Raw genomic sequence first — 23,181 nt, forward strand, 5'->3', positions numbered from 1 at the left:
GTAACGCTCATTCCTTCTACGAAAACGCAAATCCGACCATCACCCCTGGTGAGACAAAACCACAACTCGTCAGTGAAGAGCATTTTTTGCCAGTCCTGTCTGGTCCAGCGACGGTGTATTTGTGCCCATAGATGACGTTGTTGCCGATGAGGACCTACCTTACAACAGGCCTACAAGCCCTCAGGTCCAGCCTCTCTCAGCCTATTGAGGACAGTCTGAGCACTGATGGAGGGATTGTGCGTTCCTGGTGTAACTCGGGCAGTTGTTGTTAAAATCCTGTACCTGTCCTGCAGGTGTGCTGTTCAGATGTACCGATCCTGTGCAGGTGTTGTTACACGTGGTCTGCCACTGAGGACGATCAGCTGTCCGTCCTGTAGCGCTGTCTTAGGCGTCTCACAGTAGGGACATTGCAATTTATTGCCCTGGACACATCTGCAGTCCTCATGCCTCTTTGCAGCATGCCTAAGGCACGTTCACACAGATGAGCAGGGACCCTGGGCATCTTTCTTTTGGTATTTTCAGAGTCACTAGAAAGGCCGCTTTAGTGTCCTAAGTTTTTATAACTGTGACCTTAATTGCCTACCGTCTGTAAGCTGTTTGTGTCTTAACGACCGTTCCACAAGTGCCTGTTCATTAATTGTTTATGGTTCATGGAACAAGCATGGGAAACAATGTTTAAACCCTTTACAATGAAGATCTGTGAAGTTATTTGGATTTTTACAAATTATCTTTGAAAGACAGGGTCCTGAAAAGGGACATTTCTTTTCTCGCTGAGTTTATGTTAAAAGACGACATACCTGATCTTTCATGCGGTTCCTTCTGGGTAGTGAAATTCTGCTGTCGACGTCGGAGAAGAAGTCAGAAGTGATCTCCTCCTGCTCCCCTCCTGTGCTACTCTTCACTGCCGCCTCCACTCTGCCTCCGGAGGGCGCCGGTGAGGAGTGGGCTGAGTCAGCGGGCCGAGGGGAAACGCTGTCCAGCCTGGTTACGCTGCCCGTGCTGGCGTTGTCCGCCTCATCCTCATCACTGGACAGAACGACTGGAACACAAACAGAGTCGTCATTTCCAGACGCAACACAACTGAATAAATTACTTCAACAAGATGGGATTTACATCCTGAAATGTGGCCTTCGTTTGCTAACAGTTCTGACAGAGAGAGGTAAGATGTACAGACAGGTGCTAGTGGTTTTGAGCTGTGTGGTTGGTTACAGAGAACGTCCTGTGCAGTTGGTTGAAATGAACCATTTCTGTAGTGTACTACCTCTCACAGGGACAAACGCCTACCTGCAGTAAACCCTGAAACTAACCAGCACACAGGCAGGTGAAGAGTGAGTACTGAGCAGGCCAGGTGTGTATCCCAAATGACACCCTATTCCCTACATAGTGCACTACTTTTGACCAGAGCACTAAATGGAATATGGTGCAATTTGGGATGCATACCTGGACAGTGGACTTACTGGGGTCGTTAAGCTCGTGCTGCTTGGCGGCCGCCGTCCTCCTGCCTTTGATGCCGGCGACTTTCCCGGCGCAGCAGCTCCCCACCAACCCCACCCCCGCGGGTCTCCCGTTGTGTGGCAGCGGCAGGCCGGCCCGGGTGGTGATGCGTACCGGAATGGGCGGGTTCATCACTGTGTCCACACGCAGCGGCAGCACCCTCATGGTCGAGGACGAACCGTAGAAGCTGTTCTTGGTCAGCTGTCGACTGTTTGGTCCTGGGGAGTGGTGTTGAGTGTGCTGTGGGTGAGGTCGAATGGGGGGTCTGGGCGTGGGGGACGTAGGCTGGGCTGCTGGGGGGTGGTAGAGGTGAGGAACCTCCGGCACCAAGGAGTTTCCACAGTGTTCACACGTGCTGTGGCTTTCACTGGATTTGCTACACTTCTCACACACTGTGTGGTTCCTTTCTGGATTTAGGGGCTGCAGACAAGGCAAAGACAATTTCATTTCAACAGCAGGTAGGCTACACTTAAATTATTTGTATCTTCTGACATCAGTCAACATCATTGCTAAATCGGTCAGGGGTATCGTCTTAAAACCGCTCATATATATATATATTGCTCAAAAAAATAAAGGGAACACTTAAACAACACAATGTAACTCCAAGTCAATCACACTTCTGTGAAATCAAACTGTCCACTTAGGAAGCAACACTGATTGACAATAAATTTCACATGCTGTTGTGCAAATGGAATAGACAAAAGGTGGAAATTATAGGCAATTAGCAAGACACCCCCAGAAAAGGAGTGATTCTGCAGGTGGTGATCACAGACCACTTCTCAGTTCCTATGCTTCCTGGCTGATGTTTTGGTCACTTTTGAATGCTGGCGGTGCTCTCACTCTAGTGGTAGCATGAGACGGAGTCTACAACCCACACAAGTGGCTCAGGTAGTGCAGTTCATCCAGGATGGCACATCAATGCGAGCTGTGGCAAAAAGGTTTGCTGTGTCTGTCAGCGTAGTGTCCAGAGCATGGAGGCGCTACCAGGAGACAGGCCAGTACATCAGGAGACGTGGAGGAGGCTGTAGGAGGGCAACAACCCAGCAGCATGACCGCTACCTCCGCCTTTGTGCAAGGAGGTGCACTGCCAGCGCCCCGCAAAATGACCTCCAGCAGGCCACAAATGTGCATGTGTCAGCATATGGTCTCACAAGGGGTCTGAGGATCTCATCTCGGTACCTATTGGCAGTCAGGCTACCTCTGGCGAGCACATGGAGGGCTGTGCGGCCCCACAAAGAAATGCCACCCAACACCATGACTGACCCATTGCCAAACCGGTCATGCTGGAGGATGTTGCAGGCAGCAGAACGTTCTCCACGGCGTCTCCAGACTCTGTCACATGTGCTCATGTGCTCAGTGTGAACCTGCTTTCATCTGTGAAGAGCACAGGGCGCCAGTGCTTGCTAATTGCCTTGCTGTGTCTTGCTAATTGCCTATAATTTCCACCTTTTGTCTATTCCATTTGCACAACAGCATGTGAAATTTATTGTCAATCAGTGTTGCTTCCTAAGTGGACAGTTTGATTTCACAGAAGTGTGATTGACTTGGAGTTACATTGTGTTTTTTAAGTGTTTGCTTTATTTTTTTGAGCAGTGTATATATTATATATATATGATCTCTAGCCACAACATTAATAGGTATGACTCGGACAGGAAGGAACATGCTGGATGGTTTGATAGTGGACTAGCGAGATCAGAGAGAGAGCGAGGCCCAGAGGGGAGACCAGAAAGCGAGAGAGGCTCAGAGGGGAGTAGCAGTAACTACAGTCCAGCACGGTCACAGTCCTCATAGAAAAGGCTCCATAATGGTAAACACTAACCAGTAATGATCCTAGACTCATCCAGCCAGCACAGGTCCTTTTTAACTTCAGGACCTGGCATATGCATAAAGCGTCTCAGAGTAGGAGTGCTGACCTAGGATCAGGTCCCCCATGGCCATATAAACATATCCGTTATGGTGTAAAAGGCTAAACTGGTCCTAGATCAGCACTCATACAACAAGATGTTTTATGAATACGGACCCAGATGACGACGTGAGTGCATACTGCTCTTACCTCCACTGTCTGAACCTGCGAGGGAAAGCTACAACAGCCCTCCAGCGAGGGTCTCCGACTGTGCTCTTTGATGCTCAAGTTGTCGTTGGCTTAAAAGGGAATAAAAGACAACATGGAAAGGAAACATTCATCTGTCATGTACAGTAACGACTGATCGTGTTGAGAACCAGCCTCATCTTCAAGACAAACAAAAAAATATCAGAGTGGAGAAAGTTGGCCTTGGGGAAGTTTCACACAGGTGCAGTTTTCCAGTGTTTCAAGGTCACCTTGCTGCACCAGGTGATCATCATCATTACTGTATACTGTCATATTTGTCTGTGCCGGAGTCAGCTGGCTGGGTCACAGTGTGCTTTACTAGCCTGACTGCCTGTGTGTGCTACTGTCCTCTCCATGGTCATCTGTGGCAGCCAGACTCACTCGCTCTCACTCCTTCCTCTCACAGGAGCTTTGCGGGCGGATTAATCTGCGAGGCCTGATGCAATCCCCCTTAGGCAGACAGACAGGAGGCTCAGTCCAGATCTACTGCCCTCCAGGCACCACTCCGCAAAGGATTTCACTGCTAGAGACAGACTTCCCAGCAAGACGCCGTCCACTATTCCCTCTACCACCAAGTCCCACATTACATCCTGATACTAGCATTTAACCGCACCATCTTAGTACAGCACACTGTGTCCACATAGGAAAGCATAGTTTGAGACTGCCTCAGATTGAGACTGCACACACTGTCCTCCATCCCCCACCACCACTTACCGTCCCACATCACATCCTGAAAGCAGCATTTACCCACACTGTCTTAGTAGTACACTGCCTCCACATATAACATGCTACTGTTATTATATCAGTACAGTGAATGTAATGGCAGTGTGTGTCTCATTTTACCTGGGCTCTCTGGACAGGTGAGAATGATACTCTCTAATTCTGCTGCTTGGATCTGCTGTTGAGTGGTGCTGTAGTCTCTTCTGAGGGAACAATGGCAGTCTGGTCAGAAGTCATTCAAAACAAAGCCTTTTTGTTTTCTTGTCAACAACCATAATGAGGTAAACAAATCAATAACTCAAATTTGGAGATAAACAAGTTATGCAATTGAAGAGGTTGGTGGGGGAAATGATCTAATATGAGGAAACAACACGTGGGGTATCCATGCTAGCAGTGCTGCCCTACAGAACCAGACCAAAGGTGGATGGATGCAGGTTATTAAGGTAGTTAGTTAGTATTGTCATGACGTTGGCCTGGGGATAGGTTTATGACAGTCATAAATACCTCTTTCCCCCCTCCCCCGTTCCTCTTCCCTACTGATGTGACATTAGAAAGCCCTTTGGTTAACATAGAGATTCTGGGAACATCAGAAGTTGGGGGGAAATAAACTATATTCTGGTAATCCGACCAACTGAACATATGCGGTGGTACTTAAGGTATATTATGTCAGTTCGGTTGCCCTCTGACACATTCTCATCAATGATAGAATGACAAACTCTACTGTGGAAAGTCTAAACATCAGAGGTATCGGATTCACATGGAATTGTTGTTTAATTCAAATGTTTGAATATGAAATTATTTGTGAAGAGATTAAATGTAATTTTAGCTTCCAAATGAGAGATTTGGGTTTTCATAAGTTTGGGCCTCTGCTCAACCAGTGGCCCGCCCCTGTGAAGAGACATGGGTAATAAACTTTTCAGACACACCCCTCTCCCTCCACTATATAAAGCCATTGACAAAAATATAACTTCCTGTTCCGGGTACATTAGGATGACGATTCGATGTCAGAATGGTTCAGATAATAACTACAGAACGAAGCCAACATCAGCATGAACTTTGGTTGTGAATGGTATGAACTTTGAACTCGTATTCACTACAGAAGTGATACCTCCTAGCCGTTGAGTTAGCAACAGCTGCTACAAACGCAGGTTAGGAAGGACAGTCAGAGTATCCCGTCTACTACACAACGACGTTACTACGACAGTGACCACCAGAGACATTCTTCAAAGGACAGAGGACTCGGTTTGGCAATACGGTCTTCCATCTACCACCAACCTACTGAAGCGCAGCTCAAAGTAAATATTTATTGCATTTTCCTTTTCCAAATGGGCGGTAATTTAGAATGCATAAGATACTGTATTTACGATAGCACAGCTTCGCCTCTGTTCCAGTCTCCCGCTCTTTGACTAAAATCCAGCCCCCTTTCCTTTGTGTAACAAGCTGTCATATCTGTTCCGCCCGCTAGGGACGTTTTCCTTTATGACGGCAATTTGTAATCAAGTTATGATTTAATTGTGTATGTGTGATTCTGTGTGATTAGTTAGGTATTTAGTAAATAAATAATTAAACCCAATTTTGTATTGCCGATTCAACTTGTTAGCCAGGATTCTTGCAGATAACCAAGAATTTACAACTTTCAGAATATGAGACTGAAGTAAGATGACGATTAATATTGACTGCTATTGATGTAAAATATTACTAAATCTTTAAGAGTTTATTCGGAAGATAACCGCTCTATAAATATTATTTTGTGGTGTCCCTCTCTAATTAATTACATTTACATGATTAGTTCAATCAGGTGATATTAATTACGGAGAAACTATTTTATAGAATAGCATGTCATAGCAATTAATCTGGCATAGCCGAAGACACGACAGTATAAACGCACATGGCCACAGGCACCACTGCTTTGACTACAGCATGAGATGGAACAAAATACAATGTTAGAACAGGAAAAGGTCAGATCACTAAAATGTATTACAGCACAAAGCATGGCTAAGCATATACTGTATACAGGGTGCAATGTCTTCCCTTTCTTTTAGGTCAAGGTTGCTTTAGAAAGGAAAATGAAGAGAGCAAGTCTAGTCTTGCTGTTACGAAACTAATAACAAACCGACTGATTTTGCTGCACTCGTTATGTATAGGGGTCTTAGGCCTAGCTACCTGGTCTGTAATCTGGTTGGTGCTGCCATCTGGGGGAGGGTGTGTTGAAGTGTATCCTGGTAGAGTATTGCCAAAAGCCGGGTGTACACTACTGAACTTTCAAAATCCTGACCTCTCACATTAAACAACAACAAACTAAACAATGTGGCACAGACTTGGGTCACACAATACATAGTACCCTCCAAGTTCATCATTAAGCTTGGGGCCCTGGATCTGGACTTCCCGACGGGATACCCCCACGTGGTAAAGTTAGGCAACAACACCTCCACTACGCTGATCCTCAACACAGGGGCCCCACAAGGGTGCGTGCTCAGGCCCCTCCTGTACATCCATGACTGCGTGGCCACGCACGTCTTCAACTCAATCACCAAGTTTGCAGACAACAACAGTGATTATCAACCACGACGAGACAGCCTACAGGGAGGAGGTAAGGGCCCTGGCGGAGTGATACCAGGAAAATAACCTCTCCCTCAATTTAAACAAAACCAAGGAGCTGATCGTGGACTTCAGGAGACAGCAGAGGTTGGTTGAAGACATTTGGCTTGGCCCCTAAAACCCTCACTAACTTCTAAAGATGCACTATTGAGAGCATCCGGTCAGGCTGTTTCACCAACTACACCGAATGCAACCGCAGGGCTCTCCAGAGGGTGGTGCGGTCTGCCCAACATCACCAGGGCCACACTGCCTGCCCTCCAGAACATCTACAGCACCCAGTGTAACAGGAAGGCCAAGAAAAACAACAAGGACCTCAGTCACCCGGGGCGTGGCCTGTTCACCATGCTACCTTCGAGATGGCGAGGTCAGTACAGGTGAACCAAAGCTGGGACCCGGAGACTGAAAAACATCTATCTCAAGGCCATCAGACTATTAAATAGTCAACACTAGCCGGTACCCTGCCCTGAAATTTAGTCGCTGTCATTAGCCAGCCACCACCCAGTTAATCTACCCTGCACAACTGACTAGGTATCCCCATTTCCCTACATACACAGTCATGGAACACTGGTCACTTTAACAAATGTTAACACACTGTTTTATCCACGTCATATGTATATACTGTATTCTAGTCAAGGCCCATCCTATTTAACTATTGCTGTACATATTCTATACACGTATTCTTCAGATATACTATATATTCTATCCACATACTGTCCATAATGTCTATACATTCCATCACATTCACATACAGTGGGGAGAACATGTATTTGATAACCTGCAAAATCGGCAGTGTTTCCTACTTACAAAGCATGTAGAGGTCTGTAATTTTTATCATAGTTACACTTCAACTGTGAGAGACGGAATCTAAAACAAAAATCCAGAAAATCACATTGTATGATTTTTAAGTAATTCATTTGCATTTTATTGCATGACATAAGTATTTGATCACCTACCAACCAGTAAGAATTCCGGCTCTCACAGACCTGTTAGTTTTTCTTTAAGAAGCCCTCCTGTTCTCCACTCATTACCTGTATTAACTGCACCTGTTTGAACTCGTTACCTGTATAAAAGACACCTGTCCACACACTCAATCAAACAGATTCCAACCTCTCCACAATGGCCAAGACCAGAGAGCTGTGTAAGGACACCAGGGATAAAATTGTAGACCTGCACAAGGCTGGGATGGGCTACAGGACAATAGGCAAGCAGCTTGATGAGAAGGCAACAACTGTTGGCGCAATTATTAGAAAATGGAAGAAGTTCAAGATGACGGTCAATCACCCTCGGTCTGGGGCTCCATGCAAGATCTCCCCTCGTGGGGCATCAATGATCATGAGGAAGGTGAGGGATCAGCCCAGAACTACACTGCAGGACCTGGTCAATGACCTGAAGAGAGCTGGGACCACAGTCTCAAAGAAAACCATTAGTAACACACTACGCCGTCATGGATTAAAATCCTGCAGTGCAGGCAAGGTCCCCCTGCTCAAGCCAGCACATGTCCAGGCCTATCTGAAGTTTGCCAATGACCATCTGGATGATCCAGAGGAGGAATGGGAGAAGGTCATGTGGTCTGATGAGACAAAAATAGAGCTTTTTGGTCTAAACTCCACTTGCTGTGTTTGGAGGAAGAAGAAGGATGAGTACAATCCCAAGAACACCATCCCAACCGTGAAGCATGGAGGTGGAAACATCATTCTTTGGGGATGCTTTTCTGCAAAGGGGACAGGGCGACTGCACCGTATTGAGAGGAGGATGGATGGGGCCATGTATTGCGAGATCTTGGCCAACAACCTCCTCCTTCCCCCAGTAAGAGCATTGAAGATGGGTCGTGGCTGGGTCTTCCAGCATGACAACGACCCGAAACACACAGCCAGGGCAACTAAGGAGTGGCTCCGTAAGAAGCATCTCAAGGTCCTGGAGTGGCCTAGCCAGTCTCCAGACCTGAACCCAATAGAAAATCTCTGGAGGGAGCTGAAAGTCCATATTGCTCAGCGACAGCCCCGAAACCTGAAGGATCTGGAGAAGGTCTGTATGGAGGAGTGGGCCAAAATCCCTGCTGCAGTGTGTGCTAACCTGGTCAAGAACTACAGGAAGCGTATGATCTCTGTAATTGCAAACAAAGGTTTCTGTACCAAATATTAAGTTCTGTTTTCTGATGTATCAAATACTTATGTCATGCAATAAAATGCAAATTAATTACTTAAAAATCATACAATGTGATTTTCTGGATTTTTGTTTTAGATTCCGTCTCTCACAGTTGAAGTGTACCTATGATAAAAAATTACAGACCTCTACATGCTTTGTAAGTAGGAAAAGCTGCAAAATCGTCAATGTATCAAATACTTGTTCTCCCCACTGTATATACAGTGCATTCAGGAAGTATTCAGACCCCTTGACTTTTACACAATTTGTTACGTTACAGCCTTATTCTAAAATGGACTAAATCATTTCCCCCCTCCATCAATCTACACACAATACCCCATAGTTGCAAAGCAAAAAGAGGTTTTTAGTAATGCATTACAAATTTAAAAAAATGGAAATAGTGGTGTGGGGGCTGTGCTTTGGCAAAGTGGGTGGGGTTATATCCTGCCTGTTTGGCCCTGTCCGGGGGTATCATCGGATGGGGCCACAGTGTCTCCCGACTCCTGTCTCAGCCTCCAGTAATTATGCTGCAGTAGTTTGTGTCGGGTGGCTAAGGTCAGTCTGTTATATCTGGAGTACTTCTCCTGTCTTATCCGGTGTCCTGTGTGAATTTAAGTATGCTCTCTCTAATTCTCTCTCTGAAGACCTGAGCCCTAGGACCATGCCTCAGGACTACCTGGCCTGATGACTCCTTGCTGTCCCTAGTCCACCTGGCCGTGCTGCTGCTCCAGTTTCAACTGTTCTGCCTGCGGCTATTGAACCCTGACCTGTTCACCGGACGGGCTACCGGTCACAGACCTGCTGTTTTCAACTCTCGAGAGACAGCAGGAGCAGTAGAGATACTCTGAATGATCGGCTATGAAAAGCCAACTGACGTTTACTCCTGAGGTGCTGACTTATTGCACCCTCGACAACCACTGTGAGTTATTATTTGACCCTGCTGGTCATCTACGAACATTTGAACATCTTGGCCATGTTCTGTTATAATCTCCACCCGGCACAACCAGAAGACTTGCCACGCCTCATAGCCAGGTTCCTCTCTAGGTTCCTTCCTAGGTTCTGGCCTTTCTAGGGAGTTTTTCCTAGCCACCGTGCTTCTACACCTGCATAGCTTGTTGTTTGGGGTTTTAGGCTGGATTTCTGTACAGCACTTTGAGATATCAGCTGATGTAAGAAGGGCTTTATAAATAAATTTGAAATTTGAGTTGAAATACATTTCCATTAATATTCACACCCTTTACTCAGTACTTTGTTGAAGCCCCTTTGTCAGCGACTACAGCCTCGGGTGTTCTTGGGTATGATTCTACTAGGTGTGCTTGGCACACCTGTATTTGGAGAGTTTCTCCCATTCTTCTCTGCAGATCCTCTCAAGCTGTCAGGTTGGATGGGGAGTGTCGCTGCACAGCTATTTAAAGGTCTCTCCAGAGATGTTCGATCAGGTTCAAGTCTGGGCTCTGGGTGGCCACTCCTGGACATTCAGAGACTTGTCCAGAAGACACTCCTGCTTTCTCCTGGCTGTGTGCTTAGGGTCGATGTCCTGTTGGAAGGTGAACCGTCGCCCCAGTCTGAGGTCCTGAGCGCTCTGGAGAAGGTTTTCATCCCCTCGATCCTGACTAGTCTTTCAGTCCCTGCCACTCTACCATAAAGGCCTGATTGGTGGAGTGCTGCAGAGATGTTGTCCTGGAAGCCACTTGATTCTCCTAACTCTGGTGCTCTGTCAGAATGACCATCGGGGACTTGGTCACCTCCCTGACCAAGGCCCTTCTCCCCTGACTGCTCAGTTTGGCCGGGCGGCCAGCTCTAGGAAGAGTTTTGGTGGTTCCAAACTTCTTCCATTTAAGAATTATGGAGGCCACTGTGTTTTTAGGGACCTTCAATGCTGCAGAAATGTTTTGGTACCCTTCCCCAGATCTGTGCCTCGACACAATCCTGTCTCAGAGCTCTGTGGACAATTCCTTCAACCTCATGGCTAGGTTGTTGCTCTGACATGCACTGTCAACTGTGGGACCTTATATAGACAGGTGTATACCTTTACAAAATCATGTCCGATCAATTGAATTTACCACAGGTGGACTCCAATCAAGTTTTAGAAACATCTCAAGAATGATTAATGGAAACAGGATGCACCAGAGCTCAATTTCAAGTCTCATAGCAAAGGGTTTGAATACTTCTGTAAATTAGGTATCTGTTTTTCTAAAAACCTTTTTTCACTTTGTTATTATGGGGTATTGTGTGTATTGTTAGATATTACTGCACTGTTGGAGCTAGGAACACAAGCATTTCGCTACACCCACAAAAGCATCTGCTATATATGTGTATGCAACCAATAACATTTGATTTGACAAGATTCTTCACTTGGTCGTGAGGATTCTCCATACCACACTGTATCGCAAAAACAACGAGTTTAGATTTAGCGTAGCTAGAATGAGCTGTGGCTCAAAGCAGCCTCAAACGTTTTCAGTCAGACATTCACGCTTGCCCTACAAAGTTGAAATATCTAGCCAACATTTTGAATTGAATAACATTGCTTGTGAACTTCAGAGCTGTAACGATTTGACACTTTTGTTATTAGGCAAGTACAAACGCATACTAGTAGTAGTCATGGCTCCTGCTCGAGTCTACACATTCTGGGTGATGCGAAACAACGTCATCATTTCACTGGGTTCTTCTCTGGCGAGCTCTTATTTGCTATTGTTGATCACTGTTCTCAAAACTTGTCGTTGCACATCTCATACTACAAAACCATTGCAGATTTTGTGCCGATAAAATCAAAAGGCTGAAAATATCGGGACGTCTGGGACTGCTCAAAGACGAGATTGGCAGTCCTCAAACTGCGTCTCTGACCCGCTCACATGAGCGTAACTGACGGCCGCACCCCGATTGGACAACAACATGGGGATTTTGTCTCGGATTTCAAAAACTTGTCTGAGACAAGTAAATCGGGGCCAAAATCATTTTGTGCACACCCGGCTTAACTGTGTGCTAACACTAAACTACCTACTACATAACTTAACCAATACAATCAAGTCCAACGCAGTAATAGTCTATCACAATTATTAAATGGGTTGCACTTTCGACTTGATGTCAATTCGCCAAAATGAATTGATCAGATCGCCTAAATAAAGTGAGTAACATGTCTCTTCGACTGATTAGAGATCCAGCACTACCAACTACTTTGAGAAAGAAAGCATTTTGTCAAATGAAACCATTCGGTAGCTATCAATGCTATGTTATGCAGTACGACCACAGTGTGACTTCAGTGAGGACTCATACCTTTGGACAGGTTTCCTCATTGCAGCAGGAACATTGTGGGTGTGTTGAAAGGCTCTCCCCTGTAGAACAACTCCTTGAGACGGTGTTGGGCTGACTATTAAATAGTCAGTTCTGTTAGGCATCGGTGACGTTGTTGCTACCATGTTTGGGAGGTCACTGTAGTAGAGGAAGCAGAGGAACGACATTAGGGTTTTGCTAAACACAGGTTGTAATGGTTCATTGTGATATTTGCAGTTGTCAGCAAAACATTCCAACTTGAACTGAAGAGATACTTGCAACAGTGATATGTCATACCTTAGCCTCTTGTCCCTTCCTGGTTTGTTTAGAGCCCGTATGTGATTATTTGTATTTGGCCTGTTTTCATATGTTTTTAGGGGATCCGCAGAAGAGAAATGCCTAAGAGCGGGGGACTGGTGTGGGGAGAGAGATTGAGAGTAGAGAACAGAGAAGGTAATTAACACAGGATCTGGTGACAGGTTGCAGGGCATTTCTGCAGAGTACATAGATAATTCTGTATGTCAGTGACGCTGCATGAATAACACATACACCCCTGTAGAGTATGACAATAACAGCACTGATCTGATGTCCTTGTTCACTGTTCAAGAGAAACATGTTTTGAAGATTTTGTTATAATAGCCTAAAGTAAGATCACGTTCACAATAAAGTTCATCAGATTAAATGTTCTGTGTATAATAACCGAGTGCTGTAAGCATCAAATGTCACAACATGAACTTTTCACCAGCAGCAGCATAAAACAGACCCATTTTGTTGGTAAAAATACAGAGTCCTCTGGATGGCATAGCCAGACACGCTCTGGCAGAGAGATAGTGAGAGAGGAGAGCAAGATGGGCAGAATAACAATGACCTAAATGTGAGTTGTGTGGAGGGGGGCTAGATGAGGAGTTAGCCTACAGTACCTTCTGTCCCTCTGGGGAGGAGTGCTGCTGTCTGTCCATCTCCATGGTCACCACCGATGTGCTGCTTAGGAGAAAAGAAGAGCAAGAAAAGGCTTAGATAATACCTTGGTTTTATGTCCACTTAGGCCTAACCATTGGATAAACATACTGGGTACTTATTCCAGTTAATGGATTACATACAGTACATTATTGGATTACAAATACATTGTATGTAACATCATGATTATGAAATGCATGTTCTGCAGATTTACAGTAACATCACTGTCAGGTTGTAGCTCTAGAGTAAAACAAAAGTCTACACACTTCTATCTCAACACAATGGCTCTGTATGCAGAGTGTGTGTACATGTGGCTGTGCGTGTCAGTCTGTGTATTGAGCTAACAGGCAGGCAGGCTCTCAAGTGGGAATAGTAATTCACAGAAGAGAGAGAGACTTGGGGTCTATCTTAGTTTGGTGGATACAGTGGGGTCAAGTTGATGCAGTGCAGCGATGCTGAGTGCTGAAATGAGGTCCAGGAGAGAAGTGCTTACTCGTGTCTCCTCTGTTCTTCACTGCCTTCAGAAAGAGAAAAGCTCCAGTTCTGCTTGTACCCTCCATCTCGCCTGGCCTCTGATCTATCCAGAGCTTGAATATAATAAACCACAACTCACATCAGTTATTCGAGGCCAAATGAAGGCATCAGTTGAAATGGTCATGTGTACTTTCAGGAGTTCACTAATAATTTCAACATTGCTTGTTGCAATCCCTTTTTGATACCACCCCTTTTGATTTGAACAAAACCTTCCATACATATTTGCACCATATGTATAATTAAAATCATCAAAGAGCAACCTGATTCAAGTGTGATCCTAATATCTAATTAGATAAATCAGATGTTAAGCCTCAGTCTAAAGTGAAGTTGTCAACACTGACTATCCCTGCTATATTCTTTGATGAATAAAACTCAACTCATGCCTGCAATAAAACTGTATGCAGAGGAGAACAGAGCAGGTGATACCAAGGAGCTACTCCCCCTCTCTCTGACCCACAAAACTCATTTCCTGGTGACTCTCAAACATTTGCAACAGCCTTAGAGGCTTAGCAATATGCTGCTGGAAAATGAGACGTGGTGGCGTTGTAATATCTCACGAGAATCACAATAACTACCTTGGATAAAAACACTTTTAAAAAGTGTTTTCTTGAAAAGCAATATGAATGATGCTTTGAGAAGTTGTGTTTTATTTTCGGTGTTGTCACCCTGTCATTATTGCAATCACGTAATTGTAGGCCTCCACGTATCAATGTCTGAGGATAAGGAAAGACATTTTACCTCTGTAGGGTAAATTGATTTCAATGCAATCCCTTTTTGATACCACCCCTTTTGATTTGAACAAAACCTTCTATACATATTTGTCCATTTAGTTACTTTTTGGAACTTAATGCTAAAACATTCAAGAGCTAAAGCTGCTCAAAGTTGACCTATTTTGCATACCCCACATCTATGTCTTCATCAGTGGAAAAGAAAGACAGTTGAGAATGATATAATTTAAAAAGCTTACAAACAGGTTTGTCAATCTGAGTTTGTGAATGATCAAAATCAACTGTTTATCTTTTCCAGTGATGAAGACATGGAAGTCTCAGTCTGGTATGCAAAATGGGTCAACTTTGAGCACCTCTATCTCCTGAATGTTTCTGACCACTTCTTCCATGTGCAAACATGTATGGAAAGTTGTGTTTAAATCAAAAGGGATGTTGTCAAAAAGTTATTGAATTCATATGGATTTACCCTGTATGAAACCATTGAGGCACTTAAAATGTTTTCCATAGCTGAGCTATTATTAAATTGATAATTCTCCCTGCAGTAAAATCCATGTCCAATATTTAAAATCAGCACTATCTGGCACAGCAGCAGGATAAGTAGTGAAGCTGGGGATGTGGCAGTTTGCCAGAGGGCCTATATTTCAGTCAAAAACAGTGTCACTAAGTGTATAGACTAACATTACAATATAGGACATGCCTAAATCTAGCCGAGTTCAGAAAATATATCTACAATTGTACACTAGATATCCAACTGTAGCCTAGATATTCAAGTCATGGCTGGTCCATTAAGCTCCTTCCATTTCCACCCTACTAGCTCTGATTTCATAATGCCGTAGGCTATCCTTACAGTGTTATGAAATCAAAGCTTCCACCCTACATGTAGAAGCCCACCTTCTTCACAACACCATCAGCAGGCTAAATGAGTTAGGCTGCTCAGTCATAGGTGAGAGAGCTTTGAGTCTGGCTTGGTGGTTCAGACTACCTGACAGTCACTGCAGCTTTGTTCCCTCTGCCACAAGACAGCTCAAACCAGTCTGTTAGGTACAGCTATATACTTCCCACTATATGCACTTACAGTTATTCATAATTGAAGAAAATTGTTACGGTGAGCATTGAGGATTCTAGAATGACAGGCTACCTTCAGAATCTGTCAGATCAATCTCAACATACTGACCTCGAAATTAAAACAGTTAGGAGCACCAGAAAATAGGATTTTTTAAAAATGGATTGAGATACAGCCTATATGAATCCAGTACATTTAATTGATCAACATGCCTTTGGGTTGCATAAACTGTCCCCATATCAACTACTTCCTTGCTGCACATTGCACAGGCAGTGAATAACTTAGGCCTATTACTTAGCCTAATTGGTAATGACTACAAGTATTAAAGGTTCAGGTTTTTCATCAAACTGGATGATATTTGGATAAAACCAGTTCATAGTAGGTTGACCCAAGTATGAAAAATGACTGCAGCTGGTACATTGACAAAGTTGATCCCCCCATGTCAACCAGTTGGATTCAGGAGGCACGCATTACTTCCGGCTTTCTGCAACTTCACTTAAAGACTGACATTTTATAATCGTTTTATAATCTTAACTCATTTAAATATGCAAAGCCTTAAATCCCTAATCACGTGCACGTTATACGGCTCTGTTTACAAACCGTATGATAGCTCAAGCAGAATGTGTCAGAATGATACTGGTAACAAACCACTTTTCATATTTGTTGTGATCTTCAGCTAGAAGGCTATCTACCAGCACGCCAGAAAAAAAGCACACTGTTGTGACTCGATGCCATAGTGTTAATTTAACGTTACACTATTATTTCACTTTCCATCTCCTTTTGTCTTCCCACTATCATCAAACTGTAATGATAGACCATTTTAAAAATTCTAAATCTACTCTGTCGGCTCAGCTTCCCAGGCAATCGCCGCAGCAGGAATGCTGTGATGCAAAGAAGGGGGGATATGCTGTGAAGCCTGTGAGGACAGATCCAACATACTGCATGTCATCATTATTCATTTCAAATCAATTGAGCATTTCAGGCACACAAAAATTACAAATACAAACATTGAAAAGTTTCCCAAAAAAGTACAAGACCAAATATTGCATATTTCCAATTGAGTACTTCAAAAACACATTGTATAATGAGTAGATCACTATATCAATGAATTGATAGCATAACTGAAAACAGTCAACTCTAGCCACTATAAAATGGAAAAATTTATGTAATAAACGTATCACTAGACACTTTAAACTGCCACTTTATATAATGTTTACATTACTCATCTCATATGTATATAATGTACTCTATACCATCTACTGCATCTTGCCTATGCCGTTCAGCCATCACTCATTCATATATTTTTATGTACATATTCTTATTCATTCCTTTACACTTGTGTGTATAAGGTAGTTGTTGTGAAATTGTTAGGTTAGATTACTTGTTAGATATTACTGCATGGTCGGAACTAGAAGCACAAGAATTTCGCTACAGTCGCATTAACATCTACTAACCATGTGTATGTGACAAATAACATTTGATGGAGGAAATTAAATTCACTACCCATTTAACAAACATTTCCCTTTTCAAAAAGATTACAGGCTACGTAGACAGGCTCCTGGATCTCCTCTTTAAGGATGTCACCCTTGATCCAGTGCTGTATGTGGGGAAGCTGTGCGAGCTGTCCATCCCAGGACCCCTGTATACCCAGTGTGAGAGGCCTGACTAGGAGGCCATAGCTGGATTTGTCTCCCGCTTCAATCTTGGGGGTGACTGAATCCTGTTTGATTGAAGCGGGGTACATGGGTCCCCCTCCTCTCCCGCTCCCCTTCCATCAATCTCTGTAGTTGGTTGCATTTCCTAAAGTCTAAGTAATTCACTTTTACACGATGACTTAACATTGTTACTTTGTATCGTTATGAAAATATTTTATTTTTATCAAGCATTTGGACGGAAAGGTGAGCGTTACAAATTGTACGAAGCAATGGGGTCCTGCGGTTGGGTATTAGGCTTCTTGCTCAAAGGTTTGGGGTGTTAAATGTCTCACCATTATTTCTCAGTTCACGTTGATCAATACTTTGGCTATGCTGGCCTACTGTAAATTATCAAATATATATGTCTGATCAATACATACGCTACATTTACAAAAGTATGTGGAAACCCCTTCAAATTAGTGGATTCGGCTATTTCTGCCACACCCGTTGCTGACAGGTGTATAAAATCGAGCACACAGCCATGCAGTCACTACTAACAAACAGTGGCAGAAGAATGGCCTTACTGAAGAGCTGTGACTTCAACATGGCACCGTCATAGGATGCCACCTTTCCAACAAATCAGTTTGTAAAATTTCGGTCCTGCTAGTGCTGCCCAGGACAACTGTAAGTGCTGTTATTGTGAAGTGGAAATGTCTAGGAGCAACAACAGCTGAGTGGTAGGCCACAGAACTGGGCCGCCGAGTGCTGAAGTGAGTAAAAATTGTCTATCCTCGGTTGCAACCCTCACTACTGAGTTCCAAACTGCCTCTGAAGGCAAAGTCAGCACAAGAACTGTTCGTCGGGAGCTTCAAGAAATGGGTTTCCATGGCCGAACACAAGCCTAAGATCACCATGCGCAATGCCAAGTGTCGGCTGGAGGTGTAAAGCTCGCCGGCATTAGACTGGAGCAGTGGAAATGTGTTCTCTGGCGTGATGAATCACGCTTCACCATCTGGCAGTCCGATGGACAAATCTAGGTTTGGCGGATGCCAGGAGAACACTACTTTCCCCAATGCATAGTGCCAAATATAAAGTTTGGTTAGGAGGAATAATGGTCTGGGGCTGTTTTTCCATGGTTCAGGTTAGGCCCCTCAGCTCCAGTGAAGGGAAATCTTAACGCTACAGCATACAATGCCATTCTAGACAATTCTATGCTTCCAACTTTGTGGCAACAGTTTGGGGAAGGCCCTTTCCTGTTTCAGCATGACAATGCCCTGTGCACAAAGCAAGGTCCAAACAGAAATGGTTTGTCGAGATCAGTGTGGAAGAACTTGACTGGCGTGGACAGAGCCCTGACCTCAACCCCATCGAATACCTCTGGGATGAATTGGAACAGCAACTGCGAGCCAGGCCTAATTGCCCAACATCAGTGCCCGACCTCACTAATGCTCGTGGCTGAATGAAAGCAAGTTCCTGCAGCAATGTTGCAACATCTAGTGGAAAGCCTTCCTAGAAGAGTGGAGGCTGTTATAGCAAAGGGGGACTAACTCAATAATAATACCGGTGATTTTGGACTGAGATGTTCGACGAGCATGTCCACATACTTTTGGTCTTGTAGTGTACAATTCTGAACATATTGTCACTTATAATGCAGAGGCACATATAAATTGTCCAGTACACTTATTGTAAGCTGTTTTCATGTACATTTATCTTATGTCTAAGTTTCCAAGGTGACTCAGGCTTTACTAATAATTGTAAAGAAGTATCAGTGAACTGTATTCAGTAATTAGCTACAAAACAATAGCAATGCAATAGTGTATTGCAGCTGTTTGTCTATCCAACAGTCCATGATCAGCTCTGTTGACCATGAGAGCATTTTTACAGAGAAAATGGGTTGATGCATACTATTTAGGCTCAGAATAACATGTGGCCCATTGTTTACCTGGTCATCAATGACATGTGGTCCATTGTTTACCTTGTTACCTGGCAACGACCACAATGGTGTTTCAAAGAGCTGCCAGTCAAGGTGAGCTCAGAAGTATAAGCTCCCCACCCACCCAGGCTGTTCTTTCAGACGTTCTGGTGAGAGAACATGTTTGATTTCTTCAATTATGTGCATTTTAATAGCGTACAAATGATATGGGTGATGTTTCGGTCACTCACAGAATATTTTTACTTGGGAAATTGGACAACTGTTCAGCACCTTTAATACAAAAAAATATATTAAAATGTGTTAAGTCTTGTTTGAAGTTGTGTTCTATGGAACTCCCCCACCCCTGTGGGACACACTGAATCTGAGACACCACATTCCACACTGGCATGGTGCTTAGCTAAAGAAGTAGTCCCTTTCTTGTTTTTGTGAATTAACTAACGTTAGCTTCTTTGACATTGCATTACTGTTACGTGTGCATCTGTACAATGGAGAAACATGGGTGTTATATAGCTAAAGCATATGCTTTGTCCTTCCTGGGTTGTTGGCTATTTACATAAACACCATCAGACTAGCTAGCTACTAACTTTGTTATGTGCTGCCTGAAATGAAGAGCCCTGTGGCTGTGCTTTACCTTAAAAAGCCGAAAGAATACATTGTTTATAGGTAGCTAGCTAACCAACAAATAACGTTACGTTGATCCACTGTTGAAACTATGTAGCTATATATGAAATAAAAAAATACTTGTAAAAGTATATACTAGTTGACAGGAAGGCCCGTCAACAATTAGGTAACTAACGTTAGCTAGCTAGGCCTTGCTGTCTGACCGTTCGCAAGTACAGTAACGTTACAACTTTACCCCATGCCACAGCAAGCTATCGATATTTATATAACTAACGTTAATCCTGTAAAATACTGCGCAAATGTATCAGTCAATTAGTGTCCAATTTCCTACGATATGAGGCCAGCTAACAAGCTAGTACCGGCTAGTCTGTTAGCCAGACATAGCCAACGTTACACGGGCAAGTTAGCTAGCATCAACAATAGCTACTAGCTAGTTTAGTATATTTACTAATAATGATTCAATTTTAAATCGTGCATATTAGTTAAGTCGTTTTGTCCATACACTGTCACAAAAGCTGTAAGTTATGCGAATACATGTAGTTAGGTCTGCAAGGCATAACGAACTTTAGTTAACTAGCTAGCTCTGAACATGATTAAACCCACATTTACACGCGTGCAATGTATCTGATGGCGTCTCATTCACCTAGGAATGCGATTGCTAACCGACATTGCATTGTTTTCGCTATTAGGTGAATATAGTAACACCTTACCTTCAAAAAAGCTTATATTGTGGGCCATGGTTTATTCCATGTTCTCTCTCTCAGATGGTGTTTGCTTCTCATCAGCGACCCGGGCTCGCGATTAGGCTCTTTGTGGTTCTGTGCACAACGTTCGACTACTTTTTTGTAGCCAAAAAACAAATTGCCAAATGTACCGTACTGGTCTCAGAATTATTTTGTTAGCGCGACACACATTGTGTTCATTCGATTGTTACAAAGTAGTTGGCTAGCTATAAACTGCATGTCCAACATTATTTGGTAGCTATAATAATTGATTGGAAATGCCCCTATTGATTTGCCAATTATTGTTATTATTACTCATTGAGGTGCTAGATTTTTTTTAAATCAAAATAATACGTGCGTCGACTTGGGCACCACATCTTCTGCTGCTGCCTCCACGTAGCCTATTCTGTCTGTGAAGGTAAGGACTTGCAAAGCTACTGTAAGTAGGCTCTAAATTCAAAGGTTACAGTCATCTGCCATGATAAGCTGCCTGACAAAGTATTGCTTGGAAATCATTGGGCTAGTGTGCAACAAAGTGACAAAATATTTGGTGTAGCCATATCCACGTGAAGTAGGGGTGCTTATTTGTTTTATATATACCCCCCAGGGGTGCTTGTTTTTTTAATATATACCCCCCCCCCCCCCCCCCTCCACATACATTTTGTGAACTAGGCATTTATTACTCCTATGTGAATGGAGAAAAATACCAGCATCCCCAACCCAAAACATATTCCTGCGGCCATGGATGAAGCCTACTGATGATAGCAAAGTCAATTTTGACAAAAGCTGCACCTCTTCTAGACAAACCAGAAAAATCGTCCCGTCCCTACTGTTCAGCAGTATTCACAGCAACACTGATCTCTGAAATACCACATCCCTCAATTCACTTTCCCAAACCACGGACAACTGCTAGGTGGAGTCAACTCACCAGTAGCAGCGTTTACAACCATTGCAGTAATTTATGTATACACTAGATGACGCTCAGGGGATGCTGTTTTGAAGCCCCACGCCTCCATCTTGGCACTCCCCCACCGTCGTAAAAATTATTTGGAAGTTGTAGAAATGCATTTATTAATTCAAACATGTGTTTTTCCCACATTGATTATATTACAAACACCTTAATGCATCCTTTTCAATCATATTATGTGAATTAAACATACAGTCAGGTCATTACAATACAAATTAAACATTACAAAATATAGGCCTATAAAAACATGTTCATTTTTACATTTTTGTAGACACTCTTATCCAGAGCGACTTACAGGAGCAAATAGGGTTAAGTGCCTTGCTCAAGAGCACATCGACAGAGCCTTGTCGGCTCGGGGATTGGAACCAGCAGCCTTTCAGTTACTGGCCCAATGTGCTAACCTGCCATCCATTTTCCTGAACGTATAATTTAATAACAATGTAAATAAACAAAATAAATGTCCTTTTGTTGTTGAAACGTTTAATTGAAATACTGTATAATTCCATTCATCCCTATAGAGGACTGCTTCTTTTGGGGAGGTCCAATATGGTCTACCGGTGGCTTCTCATTGGCCAATACATAGAAAATTATTCCAGGGTTTATATACATCATTGGTACAAACCCATATGTTACAAAGCTTCTTCACTCCTAAGGGGTATCATTTATAGCCGTTGTGTAAATTTTACACAAAATATCTGTGTGCTCATGCACAAAAATGTTGAGATTTAGAAACTTGGTGCACGCCATACATACGCATTTCCCGGTCATAAATCAGACCAGTCTTTAAACTGTGCAGGAATGAACAAGCATTACAACACCGCCTGAAAAACACCCAAAATTCACCTTTTATAGTGACAATCATGACCGCTAAATGGACCAACTGTTGGCATTCTATTTAGATGCCTACTACAGTTCAAACGCTTGCAGTATGAGTGAGTTTGCATAGAAATTAGTGTAAGTATGTGTTTTTAGTGTTTTACGACTGCCCTAATTTTTTTCTCAGCTTTGGAGACAGATTTTTTAACATTTAGCTGATTCTAAGTAGAGATCATTTAATATAAATGCTGAGCGAGTAGAATAAGAGGTGGCACGTTAACAGTGCTTAGTATATTAATGTATGTATACATACTCATATGTATAAGTGAGTTGTTTACCTAAACAATAAAATATAGCAAAGAGTAGCCCAAGAGGCATGAAGTGTGGTTGAAAAAAAAAAAAAAAACCTTGTTCCCCATATTTACTTTAAGAAAGATGTTACCTAGGTCTACTAAGCACTGGGGAAATGTGCAGTGCTGGTAATAGCTATTTCTGTCTATGGATTTGTTTTGTCATTTTATTGTTGTCCTCATTGGAAGTATATAAATTAGGCCAAGACAGTATCTCAAATTAAATAAAATTCTATTGGTCACATACACATATTTAGCAGATGTTATTGTGGCTGTAGCAAAATGCTTGTAAGGGAATTAGCAATGGCAAACTTGATTAAATGTCTTTGGAGGTATTGGCAGAATGTTTTCTTTTGTGGTGACATTTGCAGTAAACTATCTGAACAAGTGTCTGAAAGACAAAAACATTTGCACATTGTTGTGGACCTGTAAACAACTCCTTTGAATTCAATGTTTTGCATTTACTTCTTCCCTAACCTAAATATGATGCAATGCCTGCGAATTCTGAAACATTGTCTAGTCAAAAAATATTAAACTTCAATA

At 43.1% G+C, this 23,181-nt stretch overlaps 1 protein-coding gene across 7 annotated transcripts in view; it reads right to left on the reverse strand.

Moving 5' to 3' along the window:
• Positions 1–20,933, reverse strand: part of LOC129817600 (sentrin-specific protease 6-like) — a 36,292-nt gene extending 15,359 nt beyond the window's left edge. The window contains exons 1-11 of one of the 7 annotated variants that reach the window (XM_055873024.1): positions 20,494–20,933; positions 19,393–19,432; positions 19,205–19,308; positions 13,764–13,857; positions 13,234–13,294; positions 12,611–12,726; positions 12,317–12,472; positions 4,427–4,506; positions 3,548–3,636; positions 1,458–1,914; positions 798–1,039 (exon numbers count right to left, since the gene is read on the reverse strand). In XM_055873024.1, coding sequence (XP_055728999.1) covers positions 798–1,039; positions 1,458–1,914; positions 3,548–3,636; positions 4,427–4,506; positions 12,317–12,472; positions 12,611–12,726; positions 13,234–13,278 — 1,185 coding nt within the window. In that variant the 5' untranslated portion in view covers positions 13,279–13,294; positions 13,764–13,857; positions 19,205–19,308; positions 19,393–19,432; positions 20,494–20,933. Of the gene's footprint in view, positions 1–797; positions 1,040–1,457; positions 1,915–3,547; positions 3,637–4,426; positions 4,507–12,316; positions 12,473–12,610; positions 12,727–13,233; positions 13,298–13,763; positions 13,858–19,171; positions 19,309–19,392; positions 19,433–20,493 lie in introns of all 7 variants that reach the window. The other 6 variants (XM_055873023.1, XM_055873022.1, XM_055873021.1 and 3 more) reach the window with 6 other exon arrangements.
• Positions 20,934–23,181: the final 2,248 nt, after the last annotated feature.

Source organism: Salvelinus fontinalis, chromosome 20 (assembly GCF_029448725.1).
Source record: "Salvelinus fontinalis isolate EN_2023a chromosome 20, ASM2944872v1, whole genome shotgun sequence".
Taxonomy (NCBI): domain Eukaryota; kingdom Metazoa; phylum Chordata; class Actinopteri; order Salmoniformes; family Salmonidae; genus Salvelinus; species Salvelinus fontinalis.